Source organism: Eschrichtius robustus, chromosome 9 (genome assembly GCF_028021215.1).
Source record: "Eschrichtius robustus isolate mEscRob2 chromosome 9, mEscRob2.pri, whole genome shotgun sequence".
NCBI lineage: Eukaryota > Metazoa > Chordata > Mammalia > Artiodactyla > Eschrichtiidae > Eschrichtius > Eschrichtius robustus.
This window is the reverse complement of record NC_090832.1, coordinates 125,480,644-125,496,399: the sequence shown is the minus strand read 5'-3', so window position 1 is coordinate 125,496,399 and position 15,756 is coordinate 125,480,644. Positions and strand designations below refer to the sequence as shown.

The window sequence follows — 15,756 nt, the reverse complement described above, 5'->3', positions numbered from 1 at the left end:
CCGCCTTGTCCTGTCTCTCCAGCCTCCGTCTGCCCTGTGTCCTCCTCTCCCTAATGGATCCAAGAGCTGTTGATTTTTCAGTCTGTTCAGCTTTTTACTTGTTAGGTTGGAATGGCAACTTCCAAGCTCCTTACATGCAGAACTGGAAGTTTGCCCAAGATTTTAAAATTTCAATCAACATTAACTGAGCGTGATTTGGATATTGAAATGTGTTTTTTGGGCAGTTGAACTCACAGAATTGAAATGTGAAATTTCTCCCCCCCCCCCAATCTTGTCCTTCACCTATATTTTGGGGTGAGGAGAGAGGTTATTGAGTTCTTTTTTCTTTCTTCCTTTTGGTAATAATTAACATTCAATAGGATGTTCAGATTTTAGTTGTTCAGTTTGGTGAGTTTTGACAACTGTATATACACTAGGTTTCTCAGCCTTGGCAGGGTTGATATTTTGGAGTAGGTAATTCTTTCTTGTAGGGAGCTGTCCTGCTAATCCGTGACCTCCAGTCACTAAATGCCAGTAGCACCCCGTCCTGGGGGGTGACAATCAAAAGTGTCTCCAGGCATTGCCACATGTTCCCTGCTTAGCAAAACCACCTGTGGTTGAGAACCACTGCTGTACATACACCCACGTAACTACCATCCAGAAAGAAGATATAGATCATATCCATTCCTCCAGAAAGTTCCCTTCAGGCCTTTTTATTAATCCTCCCTCCCCTGAAACCACTGTCTCTCATTTATGTCATCATAGATTCATTTTGCCTATATTTGGACTTTGTATAAATTAAATCGTACAGTGTATACTCTTTTTTTTGGTCTAGTCTCTTTTACTTAACGTGATGTGTTTGCAGTTTATCCACATTATTGCATTTATCAGTGGTTCACTCTCTTTTTATTGCAGAATAGTGGTCCATTGTATGAAAAAAACACAATTTGTTAATACATTCTGCTCTTGATGGATACCTGGGTTGTTTCTGATTGGGGGCTATTTTGATAAGGTTGCTGTGAACAGTCTGATAAAGGTTCTTTGTGGACATGTTTTCATTTCTCTCAGTAAATATCTAGGAATGGAATTGCCGGGTTGTAGGGTAAATGTGTGTTTAACTTTTAATAAACTGCCAGACACTTCTGCAAAGTGGTTATGCCATTCTACACTCCCAGCAACTGTGTACGAGCATTGCTGTTGTTCCGTATCACCATCCACGGCGTCATCATTTGGTGTTGCCAGTCGTTTTTACTTTAGCTATTCTGGTGGGCATCTCATTATGCTTTTTATTTGCATCTCCCTGATGCTTTTTGGTTATTTACATTCTTTTGTGAAGTGTCTGTTGTAAGACTTTTTATGGTTGATTTGGAGGAGTCCCCATTACACCCCCCCCAGACCCCACCCCCCGATAATAGGTTCAGGTTTTACAGGAACCTTCTGCTGCTCCTCAGGGGCTGGGAAACATTTTGCCGTCTGAATAAGTTTGCTCTAAATTATCAAAATTACTGTGAAGCGTGCCCTTCCATTTTTTCATTTTTTTCTCTGTTCCAGACATACTGTGAGGGTTATAGGGTATTTTCCTTTAGTGAGGGCAGAAATACTCTTCCTAATTAGCCAGACAAGTTTACAAAACGACTTTTATTGTCTTTGGGACGGACTTCCAGCGCTCAGCCTCCACGGAATGACCGTCCCCCCCTCATTCTTCCACAGCTTTGACAAACAAATTAACAGCAGGGACCTGTCCCGCAAGGCAGTGAGTTACCTTTATCATTCCATGCCCAAGAGAGCTTCTTGATCAGCCTTTTTCTGGAAGCATTTTTCTTTTACTCATACAGGAAGGTCTTTACTAGTTAAAAAAAAAAAAAAAATTAAGTTCTCTATCTAGAAAGATTCCTTTTTCCATCTAAGTTCTGATAACAGATCTTAACTATTTCCTTTTAGTTCCAGTGGAAAAGGAAGGGACTCATGATCTTTCTTTGGTTTCAGTTTCTCTCTCTGTTGCTAAGGTGGTATTTTTCTAACCTGTCCTCCTTAGGTAACCAGACAAAAAGGTTCATCTCTGAGTAGTTGAGGACCTGGTTTCTGAATAGGGTCTGAGTGCATTTTGAAAAGGGAACATGGTGGCCCCAGAGGTGGGTAGCGGCTGTATATGTGTACACATGAGGTAACATGTCCAAGGAACTTTGGAAGCAGGAAGGCGCTCTAGTTCTTATCTCCAAATACCATTCCTCACTGAAGGAGCTAGGCTCCTCCGGAGAATGGCTGATTCCATGTCTGGGATAAGATGAGGCTGAGTCCCATCCTACCAGAAAGCAAACCAACCAACCAACCCAACAAACAAACAAAAAACCAATATAAATTACTATGATCATGTCCTCAGGACTTAGGCTCTGAGTTGAAGAGATTCTCACTGACAAAGATGGGATGATGTGAGCATTAATACAAATAATGACTGTAGTAGATTAAAGCGTATCAGATGTATTTTAAATCCATGAGTTGATAATGACACTAAAAACACAAACAAAAAACACTCACCACATTCCCGTCTATGGAAAACCCGGCAGGCAAAAGATCTGATTTCTTCAAAACATAAAAACCAAAGGGAGAAAAAAGAGCAGAGGAACTTATGATTTAAAAGAAACTTAAAAGACGTATGAATCCATTGTAACACTACTTAGACATGTTTCGATTCTGATTTGAACAAACACCAGCTGTTAAAAAATTTTATGAGCTAGTTGGGGAAACTTGATCACTGAATGGATATTTGATTATGTTAAGGAATTATTATTAATGTTTTAGATGTGGTCATGGCATTGTGGTTTTATTTTTATCCCAGTCCTTCTCTTTCAGAGACACATACTGAATTATATACAAAATAATAGGTCTGGGATTTGCTTCAAAAGAGTTCTGTGGCAGGGCTTTGGATGAAACAAAATGGCCATGAGTTGGTAATTATTGTTTCTGGGTAATATTTGTGGATTTATTATACTATTCTGTTGACTAGAGAATATGTTAATATTTGAAATCTTTTATAAGTTAAAAACAAACAAAAAACAGCTAAGTGCCCTGAAGGTTTTTGGTGTCATGGATTAACCGGCAGAAGTTTGAACAGGGAGAGGCAACCTCTGGGGATGATGGGACTTGAGTGAGGAGTCCTGTCTTTTTTTATTAATTGAAGTAAAATTGACTTACAATATTATATTAGTTTCAGGCATACAACATAGTGATTCAATATTTTTTGTACATTACAAAGAGGTGCCCTGTCTTGACGGGTTTGTTCATAAGTTTGTCAAAATGAAAAGATAGTAACTCACTGATGTAACCAGTCCAACATTTTTCTCTCCACATTTGCATCACACTAATGTTATGAACCAAGGGTTCTCGAGAAAAGGAGTGAGATCGTGCACGCTTATCTCATATGGGATCTTGGTTGTCCAAAAACCCTTACTGAGGGACCCCCAACAGGGCCCACTTTCCTTTTCCATTCATTTCTCATACTTTAGAAAGATGACCTCAAAGAAAATTTGGGGGAATTTTAAAAAATATATTTTTTCTTTTCAAAGAAAATTTTTTTACCCCTAAACCAGTAGAAAATAGAGAACATTTTTCAAGTGTTTATAGGCCTTGTCTTTAAAAATACCAAATGGAATAGTTCTGAGAACACAGCAGACTCTGTGGAATACTTGTTTCTGCTCACCACCTTTTAGCAATTTAGGTGAGTTAAAGACACCTGAAACAATATATGAGTTTCCAAATTTTCTCCACTTCCCATCAAAATGTAGTACATTATTTTCTCATGGCTTCCCAGTCCTTCTTCTCCGCAGATCAAAATTGTTTCTGTGTCTCATCTCAGAACTTCTCTAATCCTGAAAAAATTATTTCGCACTTTGTTGTAAAGCACCCGTAGATATTTGATGTTAATTTTGCAGCTCAATGAGTCATGATGTTCAGACCCCGTTTAGGTAGGTGGAGGGAGGCTTTTGGCTGAATAAGCTTTCCTCATCATCCGTGTGGGGAGGAGAGGACCTCCTTGGGTCCAGTCGCAGACATCTCAGTATCTCATACAATCCTTGACCCACCAGAGGAAGAGGGAAGCCCCATCTTACAGATGAAGAAACTCAGGCACAGAGGTTGGGTAACCTGACTGTGTTGCCTCTGGAAATTACATACGGTCTTTCTCCTAAGCCAGGAAGCCTCTTTCAGCTATAAATTGTGCCAGCTGTTACTTGATTGAAGTATGCTGAAGTATGCAAGTTCTTCAGTCAGTCTGTGATGCCATCTCATAGAACGTGCATTTCTGTGGAAAGCTGGCATGGTGAACTCATAGTGAACTCCGAAGGCCAGCATTTGAAGGCAGTTAGCTGATTTTAAAGGTTACTGGTATTTCCCAACAAAATATAGTCGAGCACTGGTCATCTCCAAGTATTCAATGCCCCAGAAGCCAGAAAAGTCCAGTCCACATTGTAATACACTAATGATGAGTGGTTATAAGTCATGTTTAGATCCATCCATTCATTCCCGCTGCTTTACAGAGTGCCTTGATGAATAATCAGTCAGACTCTTCTTTCTAGTTAATGTTATCAGTTGGATATATTGGGGAGAAGCCTAATTATTGGTAAATTCAGCCAGATAGTTTCATGTATTAAAGACCCATGGCTTAGCCAATAATCCTGGGTTCAGAACTGAATTTCTATGGAATGAATTATGTCTCTAATCAAGGATGTGCTGGTCTGAACCACTTGGAGTGCTTTCCTTTACACACACCCTCTCTACACAATCCTATCAGTGGCCTCTGGGCTCGGAGTTATTTTTCTAGTAGCTGGTGATATCTTACACTAAGCCATCTACCTTCTTCCGTGTGCAAACATTATAGGTTTGCAGTTTTTTCTTCAGAGGCAATGTGTGCGGTGTCAGTCCCTGTCCCTGGTAGATACTATTGTTATAGGATAGTATAAGCGAGAGAAAGCCTTATGTAAGCCTTGGAGGTTTTTTATACACAATCAGCCAATTGTGCTTCTTCCTTTAAAAATAATTAAAGAAGCATGAATTTATTCATGAACAGCAGAGAAGAATTTATTCATGAACAGCATCTGTAGCAATATTTAAAATACATAAAACATTAATGTACAGTTATAATAATAATAATCGTCTCTTTCAGTTTTCGAGGGTCTTGTCCATTCCAGGGCCTGCCAGTCCATTGATGTCCTTTGTCACTAGTCCCCACGGCCACCGGTGGGCAGAACTGGAGGGAGAGGAGGCTCTCAGCTTGGAGGAGTCAGGGAAGGGATTCAGTCTCATCTTTCCCTTGGTCTGAATCTTTGCTCTCTGTACAGAGTACCACCTTCTCACACCAATCTGTTTTTACTTCTCGGCTTCGTATACTCTGTCTCCAGCTTTCCAGTCTTTCCACATCAGTTAGACTTCACCAGTCTGCACTTTGCTCGTGTCCACCTGATTTCCTCTGGCTTCTCGTGGAGCTTAGAATGGCAGGTGTAAAACTTACCACTTTGAACCCTGGGAGCCCTTGATGAGTAGGTGCCCTTTTCTGTTCCCATACACTGAGCTGTTCTTGACTTGGAGACGCTCCACCAACAGTTCTATATACAAGAGCCCCTCTTTACCTTCCACGTGGCTTAAAGCAAAAAGGAAAAAAAAAAAAAAAATCACAAAGCTTTGTCCTCTTCAGTGTGCTCCCTTCCGCAGGCATTTACTATTGTTTCATTTTGTAGTTATAATATCCTCGTGCTCCTCCTTTAAAATAAATAAATTACAGTTTTATGAGCCCTGTTTATTTCCAGCAACTCCAAATAACAGGCTTAAGAAATAAATGGCATTTATTTAAAAATGGATATATTAGCATGCTTTCCTTTTTAAAGATTCGCATATCTTTAATATTATATTTTCAAAGTAATGTCTAAGGAGTAAGTGGCTAAAGAAAATAAACATCTGGTTCCAATTTGATCCATTTCTCACTAGGCCTTAACTGCTGTTTGATTATTCCAAGTTATAATCTTTTCTACTGAACTGACTAAACTATGCCAATGTAACTTATCCTGCTTGCTAAACTTACAGACAGAAATTCCTCTCTGAGGTTTCAGGCTGATTTCTCATTTATCCTGCAGGCTCTCCTCACTTGCCGGAAACTTTCTCTTCTAATCAAGGAATTATTTTCTCTTTACAAGAAGGGCTTTAATTTGCTCTTCTGTCTTTTTCTTTCTCCTCCTTACATCTAACCGTAAAGAAGTAATCTGCTTTCTGCTTAACAAATGAGAGCGACTGCATCATTTCAACTGCTACTAAATCTGATTTAAAATTGGAATATTATGGATTCTTTCTTCAACTAAAGTTACTTGCAATTATCTCTCACCATAATTAGATGGAAGGGAGCTTTGATGACGGAATGAATACTAGGCTCAGAAACAAAGACCCGATTGCACACCCAGCCTTGTTACTAGCTTATAGCAGTGAGCAGAAGTTACTCAGCTTCTTTGAACCTCAGTTCCCCATTTATAATCCAGAGACAATTAAATTAGATATTTAATTCAAGTGGAGTTTATAAAGATTTAATGAGATGCTGCCTGGCACTTAATTTCTTCACTGCATAGAAAACATATTAACATTTACTGAAGGGCTTATACAAACTATTAAAAAAAATAAGCCCCCTGTTGGTAGGTTAAAAAAAAGGATGTGAATTCACGATTAACCAAATTACAAGAAACAAACGTTTGGGAGAATGTTTATTAAACAAACGTTTGGGAGAATGTTATTAAACAAACGTTTGGGAGAATGTTTAAACTCATAGCAATTAAATAAATTCAAAAAGCATTGAGATGTCATTTCCTTTTATTAAATTAGTACTAATTTTTTTAAAAAAAAGATAGGATGCTGGTGGCATTACCAATTGGTACAGCTCATTGGAACAAATATGTATCAAATTAGATTAATACTCATACATTTCAATCTAATAGTCCCATTTCTGGAACTCTATCCTAAGGGAATATTCTAAAAATTGAAAAAAATTATAAACATGATAGTAACTACTTCATTATTACTTTTGATATTAACAAACCTGGGAACAACTTAAATTTGTAATAGATTGTTATGATGGACTGTTTTGCAGCTATTAAAATAAGAATAAAGACTTACTGAGCAGCACCTAAAAATGTTTATGATATAAAAAATATGCACATGTGATAATCAGTATGAGAAAAATGCATCTTAAAACCATATGGAAATAGACCCACATAATAATAATGTTAGAGTATTTGGGGAAACAGGAAAAAATAATGCACTTAATTTCTTCACTGCATAAAAAACATATTAACATTTACTAAAGGGCTTATACAAACTATTAAAAAACTTAAGCCCCCTGTTGGTAGGTTAAAAAAAAAGGACGTGAATTCACAGTTAACCAAATTACAAGAAACAAACAAACGCTCTAACTCTGTTTTCCTCTTTCTCCAAATCTTTTGTAAGATACTGTTAATTTTAAGATTAAAATTAGAGTTTTAATCTAATGTATTCAGTCTGAAAAAAATATTTGTCCAGTGCCTCTTATGTGTCTGGGAAATTTGTTACAGCAATTCTGGGTTTTAAAAATGCCAGAATTTTTTCTCATTATTTACTCCATGGCAATGAAAAAGCAAAAAATAGTGCTTAGTGGACTATTTAGAATAAGTACTTCATATACAACCTAAGATTTCAGGTGCTGTTATGTGTAACCTAAGCGTTTAATGCCAGACTGTCAGCCCAACCTGTGTTAAATATAACGGTGTTGTGTCTCACTGTAGCCGTCTGCTTCAGGACTCATTCCAAAATTAACTTACCAGCTTACTCAGGTCATTCCACTGAGGAAAATGGGATCACAATGATATATTAAGCATAACATCAGTGTGAACAAGACTTTGAATAATGCATCTCAGAACGACAATCTAGGTAACTGGATTGGAGTAAGCTAGACAAGGTCATTTGCAAAGTATTGTGGCATTATTTTAGTCGAAATTTTTAGTGAAGGAATTATAGAGTCACTCGTAGCTGTAAGAAAGAGTATGAAAGATCACTTGCACACGTTGCCCAGTTTCCCCCAATGGTAACATTTTACAGAACTATGGTACTTGGGGTATTGACATGGTACAGTCCTCCCATCTTACTCAGATTTCCCTGGTTGTATTTGTACTCCTTTGCGTGTGTGTGTGCAAGTGTGTGACGTTCTGTGTAATTGTATACGTGGGTCTGTTTGTGCATCCACCACAGTCAAGACACTGAACAGTTCCCTTGGCACCAGGATCCCTCCTGTTGCCATTTCATAATCACACCCTCCCTCCTCTCCTCACCATCCCCAACCCTTGGTAACCACTACCTTGTCCTCTGTTTGTGAAATTTTGTCATTTCAAAAATGTTGTATAAATGGAACTTTACAGTTCCAAAAAGTAACCTTTTGAGCCCGGCATAACTCCCTGGTGAATCTTCCAAGTTGTTGCATGTATCAGCAATTCGCTGCTTGTTAGTGTTGAATAGGCATCCACAGTATGGATGTACCCACCCTTAAGCATTCATCTGGGCTGATTCCAGGTTTTGGCTCTTGAAATGATGCTGCCATGAACATTCATGTACAGCTGTTTGTGTGAACATAAAGTTTTCATTTCTCTGGGATAAAGGTCCAAGACTGCAGTTGCTGGGTCATACAGTAATTATGTACATGTTTAGTTTTTAAAGACTGCCAAACTGTTTTCTAGAATGTCTATCCTGTTTTATAGGCATACTCCAAGCAATGTGTGGGAGATTTCTTCTTTACCAGCTTATTCTGAAGTCAAATTTGTGACAATTTTCTTTACCTGAACCAAATAAGTTTGCTAAAGATGCCCATGTTAAGTATATTTAGAAAAGAAAACTATATCAGGGCATATCAGAAGCTCTCCCCTCCCACCCCACCCCCCCAAAAAAATCATTCTCTCAACTCTGACTAGACTAGCTTTACACAGTGGGTCAGTTTGAGAGATTTGGCCCCTTCAGTCTCTAGATAGCTAACAAAAAGGACTCAGTCCTCCTTTTGTAGATGTTGGGCCCGATCTATAGCAATATCAAGATACTGGTCTAGACATAATTTGTTTCTTTCTCCCTTGTTTTGACAATCTTGTTGTCATCTAGAAAAAAAAAATGTTTGTTTTAAAGGACTTTTGGATACCCTAGACCAGCGTCTTCACTTTGCAGTGGCCAGAAATGAAGGCACTGGATTAGGAGTTAGAAGAACTGTGTTTGAGTCGTTCCTCTAATTCTATTAGCTATTCTTTGCCACTCCTCCTTCCCATTGCCTATGAAATTTATTTCCTGAGATTTTTAAGCAGGAGAATGACATGATGAAGGTGGTACATTAGGAAAATTAATCTGGTAGCAGAGCACCCAGTAGATTGAGAAGAAAAGAAAGATCTATTGTTACAAAACAAGAAGAGGCTTTCCAATTCCAAAAAGAACTGTCAAAGAGAGTCTTGATGGAGGAACTTCATCAGTGCTTTTCCTGTTCAGTTCTTAATTATTTTTGAAGGCCATTAAAAGTACAGTAGGATACATACTTTTCCATCTGCAGTCAGCTTGCTTTGTTGAAGAATAGGCTCAGGACCCAGGAACTGTCCATGTGTCCAGCCCCATCTGGAGAGGAAGAGGTATCAGTCGTCTTTACCCCACTCTCGTCTCTGTCTTCTGGTACTTCACACGCTGCCCTCCGCTAGAAAATACAGCTTGTGCTTTGCTTCACTGGTTCCCGGTAGATGAAAATCACAAGCTTTTGATTGACCTGTAAATTATCCTAGTGCATCCATAGCCTAAATAAACTACAAGGTAAGGGTTTAAATCCCTTTAAAGACACTGATCCTATTTGCTTTTTTCCCCACTTTTAAAGGCTTTTACAGAATTTGAGTTGGAAGGCCACGCTGATGTTTCCTTGGTCTGGTATTTCTGTCCACACACTCGTTGTGCTTTTAGTGGGATAAGACCTTCTTCCTCATTGTATTGCTTCTCACATCTTTGGTCCTTTGTTCCATCCTTCCTCTTTGCTAGGAGTTCATTTAGCGAAGCCAGCATCTTTTGGTGGGAACAAAGTATATCCCACTCAGTGCCATGCCAGGTTTATCGTCTCTCCTCGCCAACACACTATTCATAATTAGAGTAATAACTACCTTGTTCAGGCTACTGCTTCAGAAATCGCACTTCCTTTCATAACCCAGGAATGATCCTTTTTCTGCCAGCAGGCGTTAGGCGTCCGTCTTAGACTTATTCCAACCTATTAGAATCATCTCACGACTTGACTTTCTCCCCCACTCACGTGTTAATGCCACGAGGGAATGCCTTCTCACTGTGGTCTGTGACGGGACAGTCACAGCACATAGATGGTACTTAATCATTGAATGAATGGAGTGAATGAAGACAGCCTGCCAGCCCAGAGAGAGGAAAATCTTATACTATTTATTCAGCACAAAGAGTGGAGTCCAGGTGTCATCAACACAGGCCTGATCGATGCTGAATTAGGGAGTTAGTAAATGGTTTGTACCCCAGTAGGATTTAAGACTCGAAATAAATAATATGCTTGAAAAGGTCATTTTCTTTTATTATTTTTATATTTACATTTATATTGTATATTTTATTTTGTAAATGAAGTTTGAGCCTAGGAACTGGATTTTGTAATATAAACTTTTTTTCCATGCCATAACATTTATTTCAGACATAACTTTGGACAGGAGCCGTACCTAGACAAAAATATATATTTAAGGAATAGTTTTAAATATTTATTTTTTTAAGTCTACAGTACCCTTTAAAAGGAACATTTGTGTATGGCTATGCTACTTATTCTAAAGAGACTTTTCTAAAGCTCACAATTATTATGAAACTCACAGTTTCCAGTATTTTACAGTTTCATCTGTCTTGTTTAGTGCACCTCAAAGCATTTATGTAGGATTTTTTTTTAATGTTAATTTTATCTTGTGCAGTCTGCCTTGACAGCATGTCTTTTTATTGATTGAAATTCCAGCTCTATGTTGAGAAATAGAATTTCATAGTATAATTTTGTTAACTAAGATAACAAGAACATTCAAAAGTGTTTAACATATTTATGCAATTGTACAGAAGCATTATAAACTGAACATTTGGTCAGCTATTACAGCAGCCTGGCCCTGTTTATGGTAGTTTAAGAAGATTGTTTTTAGATCGTGACTCAAAGCAGAGACATTATTTTTAGACATTTTCACTCTCTCTCCCCTTTTCCTTTCCCAAGTGTCCAAATTCAGGAGGAGAGAACAGGGAGAGTCAAATGTTACAGCCAACTCCAAAGAGTCCTGTCTTCCCTAGTTTCTAATAGTTATTTATACTTTTGTAACTATATATTCCAGGAATGTAACAACGGAACCTGAAGCTGTAGCTGTACTCATAGACTCTGCAAAGCTTTAAAACTTTTTACTTTGGGGAATAAAACTAAAAAGATGAAATACAGAGACTTTTCTCAGTGTAGTAGAACAAAATAAAATTATCCTCTCTTAAAATAAATGACAGTTAGGGAAAGCAATTTTTCCTGTCATGGATAAAAGCTAGGGAACACAAAATCAACATTTGAAATATGTTAACTCACAGTGTTTTAAATAAAAAGAAGCTAAAATGCATTGTACGGTACCTGTTCCCAAGGATGATTGCAGTTTCTTGTTATTAAGTCCTGCAAAACACATAGTGTCCTTGGCAGGCGGCACTATAAAAACGAACGATGAAAAAAAAAGACATATTAGGTCAAATTAAAATTTTTTTCTTTTTTGATGGGGACTCCATTTTGCATTATTTGTTTTAATGAGCTCAGCCTCATGTGGTTTTCTCCATCTTGTGTCCATATTCACAGGCATGCAAAAGAAAATACATCTTTCATATTTGAGACAATAATGAGGATTAAAAGTCCCCCAACCTGTGCAGTTTTATCTTGATCATCTATCTGTAAACTTACCAGGGGAAAAAGCATGGATTAGAAATCAAAATTTCTTCCTAAACCCATCATTGCCACTTACTAGCTTTGTATCCTGAGCAAGTCACTTAGTTTTTCTGAGCTTCTGTTTCTTCATTTGTAAAACAAAGTTTCAAATGCCTGCTTTACCTAAATCACCAGACTGTGCTGAGGATGAAAAGAGTCAAAATAGGAAAGTGTTTTACAGGTTTCAGGCAGGTCCTGTTATAATTCCCATTTTGCAGACAAGGAAAGGCTGAGAGAGGTTAACAAGCTTGTCGAAGGTCACAGAAAGATCTAATTCTAAACTTCAGCATTTTTCAGCGCTGGCACTGTTAACGTTTTGAGGCTGCTAGTTCTTTCTTATGGGGAGCTGTCCTGCACATAGTTGGATGTTTAGCAGCAATCCCTACCTCTCTACCCACTAGATGCCATTAGCGTCCCCCAAGTTGTGCCAACCAAAAATATCTCCAGGGACTCCCCTGGTGGTCCAGTGGTTGGGACTCCGGGCTTCCACTTCAGGGGGCTTGGGTTCGATCCCTGGTCTGGGAACTAGGATCCCACATGCCGTGACAAAAAAAAAAAAAAAAATCTCCAGACACTACCAAATGTCCCCTGGTGGGTGAAATTGTCCCAAGTAGAGAGCCACTGGTCTGTATGGTTCCAGAGCCAAAGTTCTTAACCATTTTTATGATGACATTTATCAGCATCAGTTATTCTAAGTAGTTCTTGGTTGGAATACTCCATGACACAGCAGTTTTCAGAATTAACAAAGAGATAACTGGTTTTTATCCATCGTCCTTGTGTCTCTGAGTATCAGCAGTGGTATTGGCATCTTGGGAATCTCCCTGTAAACTGTTCTTGAAGAAGCAGAATGTCCCGACAGGGCCACTAACCACCGTGAGCCAGAAGTCAGCCTCAGCGACCCCTAAGTCCCCTTCCCTGGGATTCTGTGATCATTCCCTAAAGGGCCCAGCTGGTCTGTCTTCAACAGCCCCTTCTCGTCAGAATATTCATGGGCTCCTAATGTCTATCATCTGAGAGGCCAGGGAGAGAAACACAAGTATTTTCATAAACATTATCTCATTTACTCTTCACAATGAGCCCTTGAGGTTTGCATCAATTGTCCGTAAGAAGGGGTGAGCTCACATCCTTCTACTCTCCTATCTTGTCCCCTCCGCATTCCATGTTTATATTTTGTTTAGGAATCTTAACCTCTCTTCTTTGCCTGCTCCTTCAACTTTGTTCTCATTGCAGAACTTGATGTAAAAACTCAGCGGGAAGTTGATATGGAAACTCAGCAGGGGCCTTTCTCACCAGCACGGTATGAAGAGTAACATCCCTCTGAATTACTCAACATAAAGCAGATGGCTTTTGCCCTGCACGACTCTTCACTTTTCCTATCCCCTTAACAGGGATCATTAAGTACATACCTCCTTCAACTGCGTTTGGGGACTTAAGTACCAAATGTCCCAGAGTAGAATGTTTTCCTTCTGCTTCTCTCTCTTTCCCCCCGATAAAGGCCTGGGATGAGCTTTCTAACTGCCCCGTGTTTCTCCATCTTTATCTCTAAGCTACATTCCACCCTCTTCCTGATGCTGGCACCTTCCCAATTTATTATCACCCCTGAACCCTGAACTAGAATTTTCTAAGTGTTTATGATTGACTTTATGATGTTTGTTTCTCCTTTAGCTAAAACTATTGAGAAATTCGATGCATTTGATCTGGACCTTATTAAATAGTCTGAAAATATTTTGTACCTAAGCCTGTATGAATTAAAATGTTTTAAAACAACCGAGTTTTAAGATAAATTGCCGCTGGCAAGCCCAATAAATATGATGCAATTGAAAGCACTGGCATGACCCGAAGAGAGACTGGTGTAATTACCAATCGTAATGAGAAACTGGAATTGCCCAGGAGTCTTCGGGATTTGGAACAATGCTCATGGAAGATCCAAAGCAGCCATTTGAACCAATGGGAAAGAGAACTGGATTACTTCACGGCAATACAACTTTAGTGTCAATTTAAACTTTTTTTTTTTTCTTTTAAAGTGCATGTGAATTGTTTTAACTACTGTATGGTTCATTAAAAAAGGACTAATTGGCTCCTGCTGTGAAATGGCAACGTCTGGCCCGACTAAGAGTCATTTTTCTTTGTAGACCAGTGAGCATTCTTACCGAGCAGACTTACCTGATTCAGGTTTGATGTGCACTCCGCCATTTCATCACGTTATATAAGGAAAGCACTGTGGGTTTTTCTTCCTCTTGCAGGTGGCCTTTTTGAAGATGTAACTGCGGGAGCCGACACATTCCTCTCCACAGCACGGGGTGCACCGGCAGCCAGCAGTCGGCCCAGTGGGCAGCGATTACAGAGACAAGAACCCAGCTACAGAATGAGAACAGGGCATTGCAGTTTTGAGTTTACTTGCTTGCATAAATTCTCTGAGAGAAGAGTTAACTTGAAATCTTTGAAAAACCAAGGCTGTGAAGAAAGTCATAGGAGCAGGTTGAGAGATAAGTATAGAATTTACGTCTCTATTTCCCACCGAGAGGAGTGTTCAAATATGTGCTGTGTCAGCACCACCTGGAGAGAGAGAGCTGGTGGAGACCCATCTGTCCTGTGCGGAATGCAGCAAGGGGCTTCGCTGGTGGAGTTGAATGTTAGCTGCTGCAAATCTTAGGACATAAACTTTCAGAGAACTTCGCAGGCTCATATAAAAGCATTTTTTAAAAATAAAATATGGAATTTTGTATACCTTATTCAGAGGAGATGCTCAGTAAATAAATGTTTGTTGAATGCGTGATTATCAAATTAAAGGGTTTCCCATTTATGCAAACCTGTATGTGTTCCTTTTGTTCTTTATTTCCTTTACCAAATACTGCTTCAGATCAATAAATATACCTCACTGGCATCCTGTTACAGAGTTGTCTGAGTCCTTGTGTGCCAGAGCAGGTGGTGAGGAAACCACTGAATGAGAATGACAGAGCTGGAGGGGGTCCTTCAAGGCATAGGCCCCGTTCCTAATTTTACAGAGAAGGTTTCAGACCTGCTGGTAATCACACAGTAGGAGCAACTCTGGGGCCGGAGCCAAGCAGATCCTCCCTGCACACTCCTCAAGGGAGGACAGTCTCTGGATTTGCAGCTATATCTGCTTCTCATCAAGCCTGTTTGTTACCAAACTCAGGTTCGGCTGCTTGCTGCTTGAAAGCCACTACTCCAGAGATGAGTGTTGTTTGGAACGGAAAGCCTGCTTTATTCAGGAGGCCAGCAACCTGGGGAGATGGCGGACTTGTGTCCAAAAACAAACTCAAAGATTCTGCTCAACCATGAAAGTTTTTAAAGGGAGAATCATTTGGGGAGGAGGTCAGAGTCTTCATTTTCTTCTAGAGTGTGCAGATTTTCTTCCGATTGGCTGTTGGTGAGGTAACAGGGCGGTGCTCCAAGGATCTTGTGCTCAACCTGAAGTTACCATCCTCCACTTGGATGGGGGGGTCTTAGCTCCTGCAGAAGATATTGTTATGTATATCCCTTGAGAAGGAACCAGGACCCTGATTTCATCACTGCACTATTGTTTCTTGACTCATCCTTAGTGTCTGCATTCCTTCCCTTCTCGGATTAGCAACTGTTTGAATCTGCCCTTTGGAACTCAGGGAAGGTCTAGGAGGCTGAATGAAGCCTATTTCCTACAAACAAGAAATGGGAGACATGGAAAGGAATTGTACCCAGGAGGGTCCTCCTTTGTTTCATATTGGCATTAATCCTACCCTACGGACCACCTAATACCTCTTTACTCAAAAAGTTTTCTG

The 15,756-nt window shown here is 39.4% G+C and overlaps 1 protein-coding gene across 1 annotated transcript in view; it reads left to right on the top strand.

Annotated features, from left to right (window-relative positions):
* UBE3D (ubiquitin protein ligase E3D) overlaps positions 1 to 14,776 on the top strand; it is a 145,370-nt gene extending 130,594 nt beyond the window's left edge. The window contains exon 10 of the mRNA XM_068551048.1: positions 14,221 to 14,776. Within this exon, the coding sequence (XP_068407149.1) occupies positions 14,221 to 14,241 (21 nt within the window). The 3' untranslated portion in view covers positions 14,242 to 14,776. The remainder of the gene's footprint in view (positions 1 to 14,220) is intronic.
* The last annotated feature ends 980 nt before the right edge of the window (positions 14,777 to 15,756 follow it).